The 19,504-nt window shown below is 41.9% G+C and overlaps 1 protein-coding gene across 2 annotated transcripts in view; it reads left to right on the top strand.

The window, feature by feature from the left end:
- PRKG1 (protein kinase cGMP-dependent 1) overlaps positions 1 to 19,504 on the top strand; it is a 406,800-nt gene that overhangs the window by 293,657 nt on the left and 93,639 nt on the right. For both annotated transcript variants that reach the window (XM_065746469.1, XM_065746470.1), the window contains exon 7: positions 936 to 1,030. In XM_065746469.1, the coding sequence (XP_065602541.1) occupies positions 936 to 1,030 (95 nt within the window). The remainder of the gene's footprint in view (positions 1 to 935; positions 1,031 to 19,504) is intronic.

The following is a 19,504-nucleotide window of genomic DNA, read 5'->3' as shown; positions in this document are numbered from 1 at the left end:
TACATGGCTGCTGGGACTTACAGCCCATGCTGGTTTGGGGAACCAGGGCCACTTATAGAGATAATACAAAGTAGAAGCATGTTTAGATGACCCCTTACTGTTTTTCTTCTGATATTTTTTCAGAAAATAAAAAGGACTCCCAGTGATAGGGTGTCATCACTCACAGATGTGAAGCCATCTGCCTGTTATTGCAGTGTCTTCTCAAACTTAGGCATGCATTAGGTTAGGCAACCCAACATTGTACAGGGGGTAAAAGTCTCCATTTCATCAGCACTAATTGCTTTTCTATTTTCCTGCAAAAATCAAGAATAAAAATAAGATGGTATTTTCCTTTAACCTGTGATTTTTTTCCCTAGCTAGGATTATCTCCTCTCTGAATTCAGGACATGATTAGCAAAGGAGCCATTCTTCAGCCCACAGTGCTTCAAACTATTTCATTTCAATTATGACTAAACGTAGATTTTTATTTTTTTTTCACTCCCTTAAGTCAACTTAGCAATGCAAGAAATTGTGTGGAACAAAACTAACAGAAGCCTATGCCATGTGTCTGTCTTAGACACATAAAATATTTGAAACCTGTTTGTGCCATTGACTCCATATGGCCAATGACTGTGCTTGTGCAGTCATCTCCATGTTTAGAGCTTAAAACCTCTGAAAACACGTAAGTACTGAGTTTTTCCAAGACTGGTAGTTATCTTAGTGGAAAATAGCTTCATTTTCTTGAATGGTTTGAGACTGGCTTATGGAGAACTAGTAACTGCTTGCTGATGCTAAGGGTAGAGTGCAGGCCTGGAGAATTACATGATTCCCAGAGAGGATATGGACTGGAGCATTTTCTGAGAGATGTGGGAGATGACTAACCCCTCTCTGAACAAATATGCTATATTCATCAATGAAAGATTTTCTAAATGCTGTGCGTTTTGGCTTTTCAACAGGTGAACGTTACTCGTGAAGACTCCCCCAGTGAAGATCCAGTTTTTCTCCGTACTTTAGGAAAAGGAGATTGGTTTGGAGAAAAAGCACTACAAGGGTAAGTGCTCCTCATGATGTGGCTCTTACTTTGAGATAATTTTTCAAGGACTTCTGTGATCCTCAAAGGGCTCTTGCAATTTGAAAATAGCCTAGAATTACATGGGAAGTGGTGTTATGCCTTTGAAGTTGTGCTTTGTCAGTTAGTGCTCTATGTTGCAACGAGGCCGTGCCTTAAATGAGGATACAATTTCCTGCAGCTCAGTGGCAAAATGTGGATCTTGCCTTGTTTGTAGGCATAAGAAAATAGTGTATGTTGGCACTGATCCTGATCATTCATTTGAAGATCTGAAATGTTTGATATTTTGCTGTTTGACATTTTGCAAATTTGGGCGTATTTCTCATTGATGTTAAGGATACCATTGCACTGTTATGGCTGGAGTAAACAGCTGAAGGCAGGGTAGTGGTGGTGTGTTTCAAATTGTCTTATTGTGTAACTAGGATTTTGGTGGTGCTGGTAATTGTGTACGTGTGACCTGCTTTATATAAACAATTTTCTTTGGAGATGACTTGGGTCAACTAGAAGAATAACAACTATAAATCCATATTCAACAGATTATAAAAATACACTTTACTTCTATAGGGAATAATAAGAATAGGAAAGCATGCTTTAGGCAAGAGCATGGGGCACCCATTAATCTTAGCTGACAAATGTTTTGTTTCACTCCGAGTTCTTATCTCTGCATGCAAGCTGTTGTTCTTCTGGGTACTGTGATAATGTGTTCACTCCCTCTTAAATCTTCCAAAAAGAAACTGGAATGCTTGAAGCCCAAATTTTCTGTTGCTTCTGGCAGCCAGCTAGACCTGTCCAGCACAAAGCTTGTCTTGCTTCTGAAAACCTATGCATTCATTTTAAAATAATATAGTTACTAAGTGTATGCTCTTATTTTGGTGACTTCCTTTAATACTAATAGCAAAAACAGGCAAAACTTCCATCTTTTGAAGACCACACATGGAAAACAAAAAACCTTGCATCTCTAAATAATTGCAGTAGCATGCACCGCCACCTTTAGGAGGATTTCTCAGCATTTGAAATAAAGCATTTTGGCTAACTGACTCAGTCTGCAATTAGTTATTTAAAACAAATAACTCGTTTGTGTGTATTTGAATTTTCAGTATATAATGAGTATAATCTATTGAAAATGTTAGGTTATATGTTGTGATTTCATGTATGGAGGTTGTAATAGTAACTAAAGGCATTTCTTTCTGGGCAGTATAATGTAATAGCTGCAGTGTTGATTCTGCATATTGCAGCACAGAAGGAAGATGGATAACAAACATTGTCTAATCTCTGCTAGAAATATTTATACTGACATCGAAATCCAGCGCTGATAATACGTTATTCTGTTTCTCTCACTTGCACCAGATGGCAGGCATTACTTCACAGTATCCCATTTCACACCATCAGGAACAAAACAAGTCATGAAATTATCAGCCCCATCATCTTAACCTAATACTCAGGGCTCCCAACTATTACACTGCTCTCTTACCTTCCTGGCTAACTAAATCTGAGATCACAGATGTGTAGTTTACAGTGTAACAATATGTCATTTGCAATTACTCACAATCAGTTACTTCTCGTGATGTTTTCTTAATTGAAAAAAAAAAAAACCCTTAGTGCCATTTACAATAATTATTTTTATCAACAGGGAAATAACAGAATTCATTCAAATAGGCAATGGAAAAGAACTTAATGCAACTTTATGGCTAATTTACTTCTCACTAAAACTCTCTAACAGTTACATCATGCTGCTTTGGTTGTATCACAGCTGAATTCTTGAGCAGGAGCATCATCTGTATTGTGCTGCACTGATAGAAAAAGTGTTTCAGCCTACATTAGACAGTCTTGGGGAGAACAGTGGAGGAATTAAAAAGGTCAGGGGGACAAGTTGGAAATTATTTCCCATTGGCTGACCCCAAAGAGCAGCAGTTTGAGCCACTGCTTCCCTACTATAATGTTATTTTTTACATCGTGTATTTGGATAGAACTGTAACCTCGGATGCTGAGGAAGGGTTACCAAGTTTGGAAACCAGGAGCAGCTCCACTTCTTAAGATGAAACAGTAATGGCACGTGGCTTCTGTTTTGAAGGTACAGTGTGGGAGCCTGCCTTGGTTGAATAAAGGGGGTATTCTGAAAGAAATACTAATAATTCGGTTTGTAACACTTGGACTTGAGCTAGAAAATAATGCGTCCAAGGCTTATATCCAACAAGTGGTATTTTCTGATGAGTGCTTTGTTTTATGGAGGAGAGGACTTGTAAAAACTTTGCAAATCTCCCAGGGGTGGCAAGGGCAGAAGAATTGATGGAGAATATGCTTGGTTGGGCAAGGTCTTGGTTGAGTGCTCTAAAATTATTTATATATTTATATTAACATTAATAAACATGCTGAGGTTACACAGTACTGAAAGAGAATAACAGAAACCTAGAGGTTATGCTTTGATTTAAACTTTCAGAAATGCATTACACGCTTCTTTCAGAGATGTTTTCCAGATAGAAAGATGAAAATGGCAGCTTGCTTGTTATAATGCTTTTCTGCTTTATTTCCAGGCTGTTGCTTTTGAAAGGTGTGTTTTTAAGGTGTTTGCCATCAGAGGAAGCTAGTTCAGTGTGGTTGAAGCAGATGCTGGGGAGGCAAAAGAGACTTATTAAAACAAAGCTTAGTCTGCTCATTTGTGCTATCTTTGAAAATGATGATTTGTTTTTCACTTAGAGTTTATCGTCTTCAATCATGTTGATTTATATATCCCCTAGAACACACATTTGCCCTGCAGATCATGTTTTGTGTCTTTAGTTAAGCCGAAATGAAACATTAAGCAAGCAAAACTATAGCTGGGTGACAGCCTGTCAGAAGAGATGAGGATGTCTTGGCAACTGGTTTTAATTGCTTGCCAGCATGGCATATTAAAAAGGTGTGGGGACTGGGAGAGTCTCCCTGCCTCCAGCAGTGGTGGAGTGGGGGCCCAGCGGTGAGCCCTGGAGCAGTAGCTCCTGGCCAAGGCAGCCCCAGCACAGGGCTTCCTCTGCTCTGCATCCTCCTTTGTAAAGAATAAAACAGAGGGTTTACAAATCCTATTATTTTTTTCAGTGTCTGTGGTGCACAAAGTGAAGAAGAAATACTGGTCCTCAGGTCATGGACAAAGTGCTCTGCCATGGTGATGATTATAATGATATTTCAGCTCCTACTGTAACATATATACATTCTTTGTTACCTTTGTGGTGATCTGAAAATGAGTACAGCAGTGCTAGTCTCTCATGGGACATAGCAGCACGTCTTTCAAGAGGTTTTTGTGCTGCTTCCCATTGATATCCCCAGCTCTGCAGGCTTCTGTGTAGTTGCATTCCTGCTGTTACAGAAAGCACTCGTCCTCTGTCTACCTTCCCAATATCTCTGTTATGTGTGCTGTTAATTCACATGATAGATGGAATACATTAGCTGTAGCTGTGTGTAGTAGAGTGAAAATAAAATTTCCTTGTTATTTACATGGAGAAGATACTGTGATGTATTTAGGGACAAATGGCATAAGAAGTAATGCATGTGGAAGTCATAGAAACATGGAATGGCTTGGGTTGGAAGGTACCTCAAAGGTCATCTGGTTCTAGGTCCCCTCCCACAGGCAGGGTCTCCATCTGCTGAATCAGGCACTAAACCAGGTTGCCCAGGGCCCCATCCAACCTGGCCTTGAACACCTCCAGACATAGGGCATCCACAGCTTCTCTGGGCAGACTGTGCCATGGCCTCACTGCCCTCTCAGTGAAAAATTTCCCCTGACGTCTAGCTTAAGTCTCCCCTCTTTTGATTTAAAACCATTAGCTTTGTCCTATCACTATTTACCCATGTTAAAAGTTGACATCTCTCCTCCTTTTAAACATCCTTTAAATCCCAGTAGGCCAGTATCAGGTCTCGCTTGAGACTTCTCCAGGGTAAATAAGCCCCATTCTCTTGTCCTGTTAATAGGAGAGGTTCTCCAGCCCTCCCTATGTGAGATTGTCTTTGTTGCCCTGCTCTGGACCTATTCCAAAAGTTCCACATGTGGAGGGCCCTGGACCTGGATGTAGTACCCAAGGTGGGGCATCACGAGGGCACAGTAGACAGGGACAATTACCACCTTACCCTGCTGGCCACCCCTCTTCTGATACAGCCCAAAATACTGTCCGCTTTCCAAACTACAAGTGCACACTGCTGGCTTGTATTGAGTTTTCTGTCTACCAGGAGCTCTAAGTCCTTCTTGTCAGGGCCGCTCTGCGTGAGCTCCTGTCTTAGTCTGTACACACATCTGGGTTTGCCCTGATCTAAGTGCGATTCCTTGCACTTGGTTTTGTTGAACCCCATTAGGTTTACATGCACACACTTTTCAAGCCTGTCCTGGATAGCATCTCTTCCTTCTCTTCTATCTACTACACCACTTTAATTGATATAATCTGCAAACTTGCTGAGGGTACACTTGATCCCATCATCTGTGTCATAGATTAAGACGTTGAAGAGCACTGGTCCCAAGACAGACCCCTGGGTTTGGGGGGGAGGGGAGGGACAAGCATCACCAGCCTCTACCTGGACATAGGACCATCAATTGTGACCTTCTAAATAATTCCATATCCACCAGATAGTCCACTCTTCAAACCCATCTCTCTTTAATTTAGAGATAAGGATGTGGTGCGGGACCATGTCAAAGGCCTTGCATAAGTCTGAGCACACATCAGTTGCCCTTCTTTTTTCTACTGTTACTCCATTGTAGAAGGCCAGCACATTGATCAGGTGTGATCTGTCCCTGGTGAAGCCATGCTGGCTGTCTCAGATCACGTCCATATCTTGCACATGCTTTAACATCTCTTCTAGTAGAATCTGTTTCATGGTCTTCTCAGGCACAGACATGAGACCAAGCAGTCTGTAACTCCCTGAATCTTGTCCAGCCCCATAGTCTTGTATACATTCATCTTTATGAGGCCATCTTATGTTTGTCTACTCTGCTCTTACAGTGGGATGGATTTTGCTCCCCCAGATCCTATCAAGAGGTTAAGGATTTGAGGTCCAGGGATATGAGATGTGAGAAGTCTGACAGATAGTGAGGGCTGGGGCAAACAACTCGTTGAGTACCTCAGCCTTCTCCATGTCTGTTGTAGGCAGTTCTCCTTTCTCATTTGTACGAGGAGATATGCTCTCTTTTGCCTGTCTCTTCTGACTGACGTACCTGTCAAACCCCTTCTTATTACTTTTCACATCCGTAACCAAGTGATCTTTGTCTTTAGTGATCCCATATCTGTATGTCTATGTGGCATCACAGTATTATTCTTGGGCAGCACATCCCTGCTCCCAATGCCTGTGCATGTCCTTTTTTTCCACCTCAGTTTGACCAGCAGGTCCTTGCCACCCATGCTGGTTTCCTGGTTCCTCTCCTTTTTCTGTGCTAGGAGACAGGAAAGGAGAAGGGGAAAGGCTTCCTTAAGGAGCTGCCAGCTCTGCCCTGCTCCTCTGTCTTTGAGGACAGCTTCCCAGGGGATCTTGTCCAATAGTTCCTTAAGCAGCCTGAAGTGTGTTCTCCTGAACACTGGAGTCTCAACACTGATTTTTGCCAGGCCCATCTTCATCAAGATCAAAAACTCCAAGAGCATGGTCATTACAGCCCATAGTGCCTCCAGTCTTAACGTTTTTAATGAGCTCCTCTGCATTAGTGGACACTTTTAAAGCATCTTTATATCAGCTGACAACATCAGAGCTTTTACTTTTTCAATTAAATTAATATAGGAATTAAATATAATCCCCAAAACTTTTTACAACATCTTTTAGTGGACAGCCAAGATGAAAATGAGACATCAGTAGGGCATTAGAGTATTGACAGTGGCATTGATGTACTTATTTTTCTGGAAAGCTGCTGTTTTCTTTTGCCGTGACTTGGTTTACAATCAAGCCTCCAAAATAAATCATTTTTGTTAAGTGTGTTTAAATACTGCAAGAGGTGCTGGGATTCTGCTAACATTCTTTGTCCTCCTCCCCACAGTAACAGCAATTTTTTCTGTGTGATTACAACATTTCTGCTGCTCAGCTTAACTTTGTATTAATTCTTCCCCAGATTAGAGCTCAGTAGTTGTTTTTAATCAAAAACTGAAATGCCAATACCTGGAAACCTGTTGAACTGACTGCCTGGCCACCAAGCTGTTTTCTCTTCACTTTCTACCCTAGACCTATTTCTCTTCCTGTTCTTCCAGAAATGTTTTTCTATAGTTGCTCACCAATAGCTTTTGAAGGACTACCAGGCTTTATTTACTTGGTTCAAATGGCGAGGGAGCAAGGCTTTTACTCAGCAGTTAGAAAATATCTGATTAGGATGGTAAAACAGATTCATAGTCCATTTGAAATATTTTGTGCAATGCATGACCCCTCACTCAGTGCCCCTTACAATTCACTGCAGCCATAGCTGTTCTGCAGAGGAAAAGTGCCAGCTGTGGTGGCTGCTATTTTTAATTGCTGTTCAGATATATTTGTTTTGTTGCTTTGTTGTTGTTTTGGTAAAATGGGTACTGCTCTTCAAATCGATCTTCACACTCACAGTAACACTGGGTATGTTTCATAATCCCTTGCTGTCAAATGTTTCCTATTTTACCCCATCACTGGACACACAGAGATCTCTGATTATTACAGATCACCTGTTTGGGACATGTGCCTGAAGAGTTGTGGACAGAGAAACCATTTTCATGTCCTTGGCTGAACCTATCAGAGAACACAAGAGTCATGTTTCACCTTGATCGGACGCTTTGCTCTCAGCGTTATTCTTCCACTAAAATCTCAGCATCTGCTGACCTGTTAACCCAATTACCTTGATTTTTATTTTTTTATTTTTTTTTAGAGAAGGAAAAGGTGAGGGTGGCTGGAATTGCTTATTGCTCTGTGGCATTCCTTGGCTGGCCGGGAGGTGTGTTCACACGAATGTATAGGTGGCAAACAGAAGTCTCAGCACAGGCTGGTGTTACAGGTCAGGAGCTCAGGTTCTGTTCTGCCAAGGAGAGAAGTACCAATCTCTCTGTTTTGTTTTGTTTTCTCCTGGGACACACGATGTACCTCACAGCAGCTTTCTGCCCTGTTCTAATTTTTGAGTCACCGTTTTTCAGTGTTCACAGCTAAATCAGGTTTCTTTACCTCTGCTTATGCATCAATATAAGCTCCTAGAGACTGTCCACTTGCCTTAAAAGGAAGCTGTGTGTTGTAGCACTGCAGAATTGAAAACTACCCATCTTTTCCTTGGGGTTCATGACAGACCTTGGGCACAGGAACAAGCCCCTGTGGTTCTCGAGTTCCCCAAATATCCATTGTGCTCCTTCCCCACTGTCTGCCTGCACTGGCCTCAGCTGAATGTATGTTGGTTGAACCTTTTCTTTGGAAGCCATCGGTGCCCTTGGGAAGCAGGTGTCACACCACTAGAAGCACAAAGGGGGCTGTAAGAAAGGAAAGGAGCCTGTGAAGGGGACCAGGATGCCCACTGGGGTGGCGGTCATAAAACTGAAGCAGTGTTTCAAGCGGTGAGGCACAGGGGGACACAATCAACTTTTATCTCTGGCTTATAGGAAGGAGTGTACTTCATCACTCCTGTTGCTAAATAATGGGACTTTTACCCCGACTGTTCAGCTGCCCTTCTCATGTGTGGCTCCTTGACTGTACATCCGGCGTGTGGTCTCCAGAGACCTGCAGGAAGTTATTTTATCCATTACATCAGCTGCTTTTTACATTTATTACCAGTGTTAGGCAATCTTAAAAGGTTTTTTCAGCTATGATGGCCTTATTTCCTGCCCTCTCCTCTGTATAAGATAGATCCGTGCCTGTAATGCCATGGGAAGCCTGGGAGCTGTGCATGGGGGTGTGGGCTGATGGGTTTTGATGGCAGAGGAAGCTGGGGGTTTGGAATAAGGAGCTTGGATAATGGTTTGCGAACAGCCCAGGGGAGCCCTGATTTGATCAGCATGGCACTGAGCAGTTTCAGTCTTCATCCCACAACACTGGGAGTTCCAGGATTTGGGAAAGGGTTCCGGAAAGCTGCTGGCAAAGACCTGAAGTAAATCCTCCGAGGCTCTGGGAGGGCAAGATCCCCAACATCTGGAAGCGAGGAGTGACACCTCAGGAGTGTCACCATCTGCTGCCCCCCTGGACTCTGCATCCTCCCCAAGCATCTGGCCCTGCTGGAGCCAAGAATGGTGACAGGGAGACCTCTGCATTGGTCTCATGAGTGCTCACCACGTTTTCCATGCACCATTAACTTCTAGTAAATGAGTAGGCAGGTTTGCACCAATTCCTGCTATACGTGCTCCAACTCTCAGCCACAGAGACATAGGTATGCCTTTCTCACCTGGTAAAAGTCAAGAGTTCCTTTTAACGCCCCTGCTGCCTTGAAGAAGATGAGGAAGAAGGGGATGAAAGGAAGCAAAGGGACAAGTGGTATCAGCTTTAACAGCATCCTGCCTGTGAGAGCAGAATTGCGACTACAGTGATGAAGGCTGCATTATACTTTTCAGACACCAATAAATTGACAGCATTGACTCTTGCTGCCCTAAGTAGGAGCACAGATTGATCACACTCAGTGAAACCAAAGGTCCATCTCTCCCAGAATCCCTTCTGCTAAAGCAACCAAATGCAAAGCAAGAAAGTCCTGAACCAGAGCTCTGGCTTTGATTTACAGTTCTTGATGGATTTTCAATTTGCCATCAAACTCAAGTGAGTGTTTTTAAAATCCATGGCCTTCTGTGCCAATTAGTTCCACCGTTTAAGTAAGCAAGATGAGAAGAAATACCATTTGGAGGGTCAGTGCTAGATGGGGGAGGGTTGTTCATTTTTGGATGGGCCATCTGCTCCACTCACGAGATGCATCCTAGTTCTTAGTTGTGCAGTTGCCTACAGACATGGCAACAAGCTATTTACTAAGGCTAATAGTTTTTTCTTACTGTGTCTACAGTTTCTGCATCTCAAATGACTTGCTAAGATCTCTGAAACTTGATCTTTTTTCTTTAACAAGAAGTCCAATTTTTATGTGAAGGCCTTTGCAGCAAGCAGAAACTGGGTGTTATAGCACCCTGCATTTTGACAAATGGTTATTCAGTCAGTAACTAGTTTCATTTTAGTTCATGTCCTGGTGATACAGGATACTTAGCCAGGTATTGGTGGCATTTGTGGCAAGGTGTCCAGGAGCTACTTTTCCAGACTTGCATAGACTAAGACTTTCTTTAGGTTCAAGGCAATACAGCAATGAGGGAATGCAGCAAAACCATCTGATTTGGCTGAGTTAGAAGGAGAGTCATACGTACAGTTTTGGGTACTCCATTTTCTATTCCTTGGCTTTAAGATTCTATTATTAGTATTACTATTAAGATTCTATTATTATTCTATAATCTAATAAGATTTCTATTGTCTCATTTAAAGGTCTCACACCTCACTTTTTATTCCAAATACTTTTCCTAAGCTAAACTATCTGAAGAGCAGTTTCTCCATGTCTTCTCCCACCTATCCTATAGGGGAAGATTTGAGGTACACAGCTCACCCAGATTTCCACATCTCCCTCCTGGCTGTGTGGTGCTCGCTGAGGCTGTGCTTGGCAGCAAGAGGTGTTCTGCCAGTTCTTTGCACTCCTACATCCACGCTTTCAAGCAGAAAAAGTGAAGTAACTAGCAAAAAAATCATATCCACAAGAGGTTTTCCAGTGCCTGTGTTCAGATGAACACTGAAAAAGCTTGAGTAAGGGCTGCATTTATGCAATAAAATTGTGAAACTGGGGGGTTTAGCTGCTTGATTTTTTCATTGTCAAATATGTTTCCACGTTTCTTGAATTTCAGTGCATTTGACTTGGAAATCAGATGCAGCTTTATTTTGTAATAAAGCTGAACAAAACCCATTCCAGTTGAATAACAGTAAACACTGAATTAAGATGGAAAAACAAATGATTATATACTTAAGCAAGATCAGTGAACACCAGAATTGGAGTCCTTTGTGTCTTATCAATTGCCTGCCTTGCTCTGCATTCTGAGTAGTTGCTTTGCATTGCAGAAGCCTGTTTACATCAAATACATAATCATGGCAATACATCAGTTGCTGAAGGAATGTAGACAGTCATATTAATAGAAGGCCTTTGCACAAAATCATCTGTGGTTTTTTTTATTGTCTGAGAGAAGGAAAACAAATATCTGGCTTTTTATTTAGCCTATCAAACAGACATGTTCTTTTGGAAAAAAAAAATAGCCATTAGGAGGTAATAAGCCGTAAATCCAAAGTACCTGCTTTCCTACTAAAACGCAGAATATAAAGTTGCATCAGTTTCTACAAGGGAAGTCATGCTCAGAGCCAGCGTCATGACTCAAGATCATAAATAATCAGCTTTCTCTGAGTCTTAAAGATAGTTATCATTAGTTTATAAAGCACATATTTTTAATAGTTCTGGCTTTTTTTCTTGGCGACTGAATTGTAGCCTGGGAACTCAAACTGTCTATTTGTTTTCCTTTGATAATACAGTCCTACAGAGCAAACATGCTGTTCTTCCTGTTGAGTTTAATACATATATATATATACATTTTACATGGGGCAGCAAGAATTTGCCAAATGAAAGAAAGCAAAATTACAAGGGTTTTATTGTCATGAATGTCCACTTGCTGCAGTTTGGGTCTCTGAATTTTACTCTGATGTCTTTATCCCTTAGCATTATTTCAGAGCTTGAAAAGTAGCCCTATTGCTGAAATAAGTACTGCACAGGCAATACCACAGAGGTATTATATTGCTACTTTTTGTTAGATGTCTAAGCTCCTAGAGCACCATTCCTATGAAGTATACGTTCTTATAAGGTATAAAAACAGCACAATTTGGGGGTGTGTCCCCTTGAGGAGTGAAACCGGTTAGCAATAGAAATGATTGCAGGGATCAGGACTGGTAATTCTTGCTTATTTAAAAGCGTGTAAGCCTCAGGCTGCAATTTGCTTCTTCGCCTGGGGAATGTGAAGTAGCCATGAAGGACTGCGGGCTGTCCCCTGGAAGCAGGCACTGTACCTGAAAACGCCTATGGAAGGAAATCACACATTTCCTTAGCAAACCATCTCCGTGAAAATCCGCCTGCTAGCTCTGCTCACGTTTGTAAGCACTAAGTGAAAACTGAAACATGCAGCACAGCTTTATAATTCTCTCTTGGCTGCTCTGGAGTAAACAAATAACATTGCTGCCCGGGGATGCAGGAGCACAAGCCTGAGCTACTGCAGGGTGAGCAGTGCGTGCACTCGCAGCCCTCCAGCTGCTCTGTGTAACTGCCTGTGCTGCACACAGGATAATTCATGTTGGCTAACCCTCAGAGCAGGTTTGCCACTGTATGTAATCATAGAGGAAAAAAAAGAGAGCAAAGCTTTCACGCGATGTCTCTTTTCTATGACCAGCTCCTAAGTCAGTGAGCCAATGTGAGTGGCAGTGCATACATCCCTGAGTATCATTGCACCCATGGCATTCCACAAATGATGTCTGTTTCTGCCTCCTCCCAGCGTGGCTGCTTCCCAGGGTAAGATACTTAATTTATAGATGAGCCCAGGTAGGGCATGTGGCTCCTCTTCAGATCTCCTCATTGTGATGGGGATGGACTTGGCCTTTCACATCACACTTATGACTCCCTTTACAATAACTGTCCTTTATAAAATGTTTATGCGTAGAGAACAGAATGCTTTTCTGCAAGCATTCATAGTAACCTGGTATTGGGATGCAGTGCCGACTCATTTTGTGATTGTTCTAAGGTATTGTCATGATACAGACTATTTGATAATGAGGCTTGTGATTCAAAAACAGAATGCTCCTTAGAGAAGCGTATCAAAGTAATTCTAAAACAGAGAGTAATAAATTGTCATGGCTTTCTTTCTGAATGCCAAGTAATTTGAATAGAAATAGTAGGCCATTTAAATTGGTGGTCTTAACACAGTTGTGATTTAGCCATAGTATATTGTATTAATATAGTATATTAATATAAAACCCGCATCCTTGGAAGAACAAGCTGGTGCAAGTTTAGTACGTATAATCTGTTATTTTCTTAATTATGCTCTCATACTGATTTTTATGTACAATACTTAATCACTTTTCGATGTAACTTATGTCACCCAGGATATTCAGTGCTGCGGGAAGGCGAAGCCACACCTCTGCTGTTTGTAAGATGACTCCTCTGTAGCTATGCTGTGGGTGTCACACTTGGGCAGCCTGTTCCCTTTCTGATCTCTCAGGCAAATCAGGGTCACAACTGATGCTGCCATCCTTCAGCATCACGTACTGGCCACAGGTTATCTCCTGCAAGGCAGGAATCCAGACCTTGCTTTTGCTAAGAGCAAAACATGAATTATGAGTTAAGAAGAAGGAAAAAAACATAGCAGCAGCGAAAATGAAGTTAGCTCTTAAGAAATGTTGGATGGATTGCATAGTTCTACACCACCATGAAATAATCTATGCTTGTTCCAATTTATAGACATTTTCAGAGCGCTGCACATTCCATCCTACTTCGGGGTCAGTAGGCTATAGTTGTTTCTATGATTATCAGAGACACAGTCACCCTTCCAAGGGATATGACTCGTGCTATAGTGAAACTCCTCTGGGGTCTGTCCCTTCCAGACTTGCCGTCTGTCCATGGCATGCAGACAGATGGCTGGTCAAGATCCCTCCCTTTTAGCAGCCTAATGGAGAGCAGCTTTATTTCCTTTGGGGTTAAAAAAAGAAAAAGCCTCTGAGTGGTTGCTTGTAAGTACTGCCAGTGGGAAGCCTAGCGTTGGACATCTATTCTCCAGATTTCACATTACTGCTGTCCAAACATTCAGTAATGCAGTTAACTGCCATGGACATGCTCAGAATTAAGGATGAAATGTTTATAAGATTGGAGCCGGCTGTTTGCATGAATGCCTATTTAATTCTAGTTTGTTAGGAACTCTACTATATTAAAATACCAGTTGAAGATCACCCTTTTCATTGAAGAGTGATAGGCTGATTGAAGGCTCATTGAAGTATATATATAGATATATAAGATAGCAGCGCTCTCTTGTAGAGCTCATAATCTGCTTGTGCCTGGAGTACCCAATTGTGAATTTTTTGGAGGTTTTTTTTTTTCTTGTTCTGTCTGAGGCGTGTGGTTGGTGATGGGCTAAAAGGTCTCTCTGCAGCAGAGCCTCAGAGATATAATGTCACTTGTACATGGAAGGCTTCAAAGTTGTATTGCCAAAAGTCTAGACAGGAGAATCTGATGCACTCATACGAAGTTATGACTCAGCCTCATGCCTCAAGGAGCATTTCTGCAAATAATTGAGTTTTTCACAGACCAGGCTCTGAGTTTTCTTTTCCTGAGCAAGAACAAGGAGCAAAGTTTGGGGTCACCTGCCCTCTGTCAGAAGCCCTCTCCCATTTTCTTCGGAGCAGGGGAATTTAATTGCCCTCCAGACCTGAGCTTAACCTAGCACTTCTCACTTAAAACTTAATGAAGCAAACAAAGCTCTATTTCTCCTGATGTTTAGCTGCCTTTATCTTCTTCTGCATCCTATCCATGGCCCTGCTATTATCCCTCAGGATGCTGAGCCATGCTTGTTTTTCAGCCAGTGCCTACCAGCATTTGATGCATCCCAAAAGGCACTGGGCAGGCACGGATGCCTATGGCATAGGGAGCGACTGCAAGAATGCAGGAGAGCCGGCAGACTCAGAGAACACAAACTTACTTTCAGTTTTAAGTGCTGGAGCTGTTTTCTGTTGAAGAGTAAACATACTGTGGTTCTTGTGGCAGAGAATGGTGGGTAAGCAGCTACTGCTGCTGAAAACCTGGTGTGTAATTATGGTGGTATTGTGTCCTGCAGCAGAAAAGCTATTCAGCCCACATGGGCCCATCTAGCTACTAAACTGAAGAGAGAAATCATTTCTGCAAATGCATTTAATGATATCTGCTGAGCTAATTAACTTTCCAGCTCGTGGTATGCCACCCTGCAAAACGTAGCTGTGTTGCCATAGGCAAAGAGTTACTGAATGTGTAACATCAACCCAATAGTAGTGTGGGGATGGGCCTCTGTACACTACATACACATTTCCAGTGAAAAGCTGCCATTTAGCTCTTCTTGATGTGTGGAGTTTTGCATCCTGAGTGGATCCAGCCACTGGAGATGTTCAAGCAGTGCTGGCTGCATTAGCAGTGGGAAATGTGTGCACACTGAGGTTGGATGGTAGGTGCAAGACTCTGGACCAGGTTTCTTAAGGTTTGCTTTTCTCCCTTCTTAAGTACAAGGAATTTCCCAGAATGTCTGCTATTCCTGTGCCATATATATTTCTATTTCGTGGCAATTACCTTTCTTCCAGGCCCCATCTCTGAAATTAATTCAGGCATTAATTCGGCATTGTTTTCAAGTCTTGGAATAGATCTTTTCCCCATTTCAAGACTTTGCAGTGGGACCTTTCCTTGCTGGCAATGCAGAATCAGGCTCTATCATTGGTTATCAGTTTCGGTTGCAGCCCCTGGACACAAAATAAGTGTCACTGGCTGTTCCTGTGAATGATACAGTTAAGCTTCTAAGTATGCGGTGCATTAAAGCAAATCCATCTTGTTCAGCCTGTCCCTGTCACCGTTTGGTGATGGTGAGGTTCCCAGAGCTACTGGGAGTGTGGAGACCAACTGGAAATACCATTCCTTAGTGTTTCAACATTTAAAAATAAACAGACTGTGTTTATCACTGAACAAAGTCAGGTTTTATTTTAGGCAAACACGAAATCTGAGCATAGCTTTTGTAATACACTGCAGTGCTCCTGTTACAGCGTCAGTTCTCCATGTGGAAAGCTCGTGTTACATTTATGTTTGGCTCCCATAGTAAACAGTCAAAAGCAGATTTTCAGAAATGGCTTTCCCAGTAAGAGTGTATTATTTATATATATTGTTGATATACATATCTGCCTAAGGTATCTGTTTAGTCAACACAAAAGATTCAGGTTATATGCAGCGTTATTTAGAAACGTTCCTCGCTGCAGGTGATTAATGACCTACTAATATTTTGCTAGGATGATCCAAGTTATTAGTGAGCCTTAAAAATTTCATCTGGGGCTCTGGGTTTCCATTTTAAATTTGCTTTTAAGCAAGCCGTGAGCTGTAACTGTGCCAGTTGTGTGGGACATGGCTTGAACTGGACCGACCCCACTCCTGGAATGGGAGCTGTGCTGCCAAGCTTTCCTCTAACCTTCATAGCTGGGATGCTGCAAAGCCCTGCAAACAGAACTTAAATGATGGTTTATTACTGTGCCACTCTGGTAAACAATTATTTTTATTTTTCTCTCTTTTTCTTTTTTTTTTTCTCCAAGATCTATCCAGATGGGAAGAATACTCTCTGCTCTGAAGGCTGCCTTAATGCACGCCTCAGTGAAGTATGAAGAAAGAGTGGTACAAAGCCTGAAAATTATTGAGAGTGGCAAAGCAATTGATTGTGTGTGTGTGTGAGATATTTGAAGTAGTTCAAGTAGAAATGAAGTTAAAATCTCATCCATCTTCAGCTTCACATGATGGTTGTGTTGTTTTGATTGAAATAAGCATTTGGAAATTCTGTTCTTAGTCAAACAAATATTGCCTTTAAAGTCACTGACTTAATGAAATTAAAGGGGACTGTGCATATTCGTGGGTCTCAACATTTATGCAGTATTTTAGAACTGTTAATGCTTATCTGAGAAATAATCTTTCCATCTTATGCCAAATATTTTTTAAAGTGAGTACAAATTGTCTGTCCAAATGCAATAGACCTGGTTTTGTTTTTTTAGAGATGAAGCTAAGAAGCCCAGCCTCAGCATTAGGTTAACCCTTTATTTCTTGAACTTTGTGACAGACAGGGCCGTGATACCTTTTCTATCTCTGAGTTACCTGCTCTATTAAAGCATCTCCCTCAGATCTGCTCCATTAGCAAGCATTTGGCTGGAGGAGAGTCCCACCCATCCCTCTCTGTGGTGACCAAGGCTTCTTTCCCTCCCATGGTCCTGTCTTGCTCTGACAGCCTGGCAGCAGGTGATACTCTGCAGGTTTAACACTCCATACACTCCAAGCCTCCTCTCTCTTTTTGTCCTCTTAAGTGCAGTCCTTATTCTCAATTCCATTTGCTTTCATGCTGTCTATCTACCCTGGCACAAATGCTGCAGCCATACTGATTTCCTTAGTTATGATTGTCTTCCCCATTCTGCCATCTCTCTAAGTAAACAGTGGTCCCCAGATGTCTTTTCTTTCCCTGAGTCATTCATCAAGCTCACATCTCCTTTCTCTGCCCAGCATTTAACTGCTTTTCTCTAAAAGGAAATGGACAAGATGCAACCCTCTTGGCTTGCTGTCCCACCTCCCACCACAGCTCTGTCCAACCTCTTGGCTGTTGTGGGTGCCAGAACTTTTCGGCTGCTCTGTTCTAACCCAAAGGGATATCTTCATTGCTTCTGGTCACATATAAAATTGATGCATAAAACAAAAAACAAACAAACAAAAAAAACACCAAACAGTGGGAGAAAAGCGGGGAATAAAGCAGTGTAGCAGAGCCAGGGAGAGACAGTATTGCCTCGTGCTCACTGCTGCTCAGCTCTCCCAGCTGGGAGGAGATGTGCCTTGCCCCAGTATCCTGCCCCATCCCAACTTCATACTAAGTAATGAGGCTGTGGCCAGCCTTCGTTTCGTATTTTTTCCTGGGTTTGTTCAGGCTGAAACAAATATTACACATTTATGTGGCAGAATTTCCCTAATGAAGCAATTTTCCTGTGGCAGCTAAAGGGGCTGAAATTTAAATTCATATAATTTTTATACTACTATACAGTTCATTTTTTCCCCCAGCCTCTGGGCTTTGTAAAACCAAGTTCTTGATTCCTGAAGTCTAAAGCTATAAAACGCACGTCTTCTAGGCACTTGCTAAATTTCATTATTTCCTCAATCATGCTATAATTAAGTGAAAAAATGTTTTCAATTATAGAATTGGGAAGAAGATAGAACATTTGAGAAAATTTTCTGTCTTGATCTTATTAAAATGATAATGATTATTAAAACAGGCTAGTCATCATTTATCCTAGGTGCTATTTTATTTTCCCGTTACATAGTGTAACTTTAGGTGCAAGATGTTTGGGAACTTCTCAAATAAGTTGTCTTGAACTACTTAATAGTACGTCTGACTTTTTTTGCTTTCAAACAGAGGCCACAAGCCATTGAAATGGATATAAATTTGGCAAGAGGGGCTAAGCATTAAATATGGAAGGAGAGATGATGGGTTTGCTGGCTTGACTTTGACTTTTTGGGTCTAAAACCATTTTATATTGCCCTGGTATTGATTTCTTTAAAAATATTGACTATGACAGTATAACAAAAATAAGTTTTAGAATTTCTTCCAAATTAAGCTATTCCCTTAGGTAACTTCAGTGTTGTGAGCAGCCCAAGTCAGTGCTGTGTGAGCAGTTAGTAACATTAGCAGGAGCCCAATAATTAGCTACAAGTCAAGGAAAAAGCATTATTTATTTCTAATGCTCACATCTGATTTCTGCAAGGTCTGAATGACTTCTGCAGCATTCTGAGATGGGGATGGCAATGTCAGATACAGAGGTGAGCTTCTTTTGGTGCTGGATAGATTCACAGAATCACAGTCATAGAATCCTTAGAGTTGAAAGAGACCTTTGAAAGTCATCTAGGCCAGCTCCCCTTCAGTAAACAGGGACATCTACAAATAGATCAGGCTGCCCAGGGCCTGATCCAACCATGCCTTGGTAGTCTCCAGGGACAGGGCATCAACCACATCTCAGGGCAACCTGTTACAGTGCCTCAGCACTCACACTGTGAAAGACTTTTTCCTTTTATCTAACCTACATCACAGATTGATGCCATCAGTAAACTTGCTGAGAGTGCACTCACCCCCACTGTCAACGTCATTGATGAAGACATTAAAGAGTATTGGTCCCAGCATTGACCCCTCTGAGACACCACTCCTTACCAGTCTCCATCCAGACATGGAACCATTGTCCACCACTCTCTGGACTCAATGCTGCAGCCAGTTCTTTGTCCATTGAACAGTCCATCCATCAAATCGATATCTTTCAAGTTTGGAGAGAAGGACGTTGTGGGGTACTGTGTCAAAGGCCTTTCAGAAATCAAGACAAATGATATCAGTGCCTCTTCCCTTGTCCATTGATGCAGTGACATGATCATAAAAGACCACCAGGTTGTTCAAACAGGATTTGCCCTTGCTGAAGTCTTGGTGGTTCTTCTGTATCACCTCTCTCTCTTCCATGTGCCTTGGTGTAGCTTCCAGGATGATCTGCTCTATGATAGGTGAGGGGAGACTGACAGGACAGTAGTTCCTGGGATCACCCTTTTTACCCTTCTTAAAAATGGGTGTGATGTTGCCTTTTTTCCAGTCACCTGATTGCTACAACTTCTCAAATAACATTAAGTGGCTTGGCAACTACATCAGCTGGTTTTCCTCAGGACTCTGGGATGTATCTCTTCGGAACCCATGGACTTGTGGATGT

This window comes from Cyrtonyx montezumae, unplaced genomic scaffold (assembly GCF_038088225.1).
Source record: "Cyrtonyx montezumae isolate F1298 unplaced genomic scaffold, pur_monq_1.0 scaffold_4, whole genome shotgun sequence".
Taxonomy (NCBI): domain Eukaryota; kingdom Metazoa; phylum Chordata; class Aves; order Galliformes; family Odontophoridae; genus Cyrtonyx; species Cyrtonyx montezumae.
Note: the sequence above shows the minus strand (reverse complement) of the source record. Positions and strands in the feature narration are given on the sequence as shown.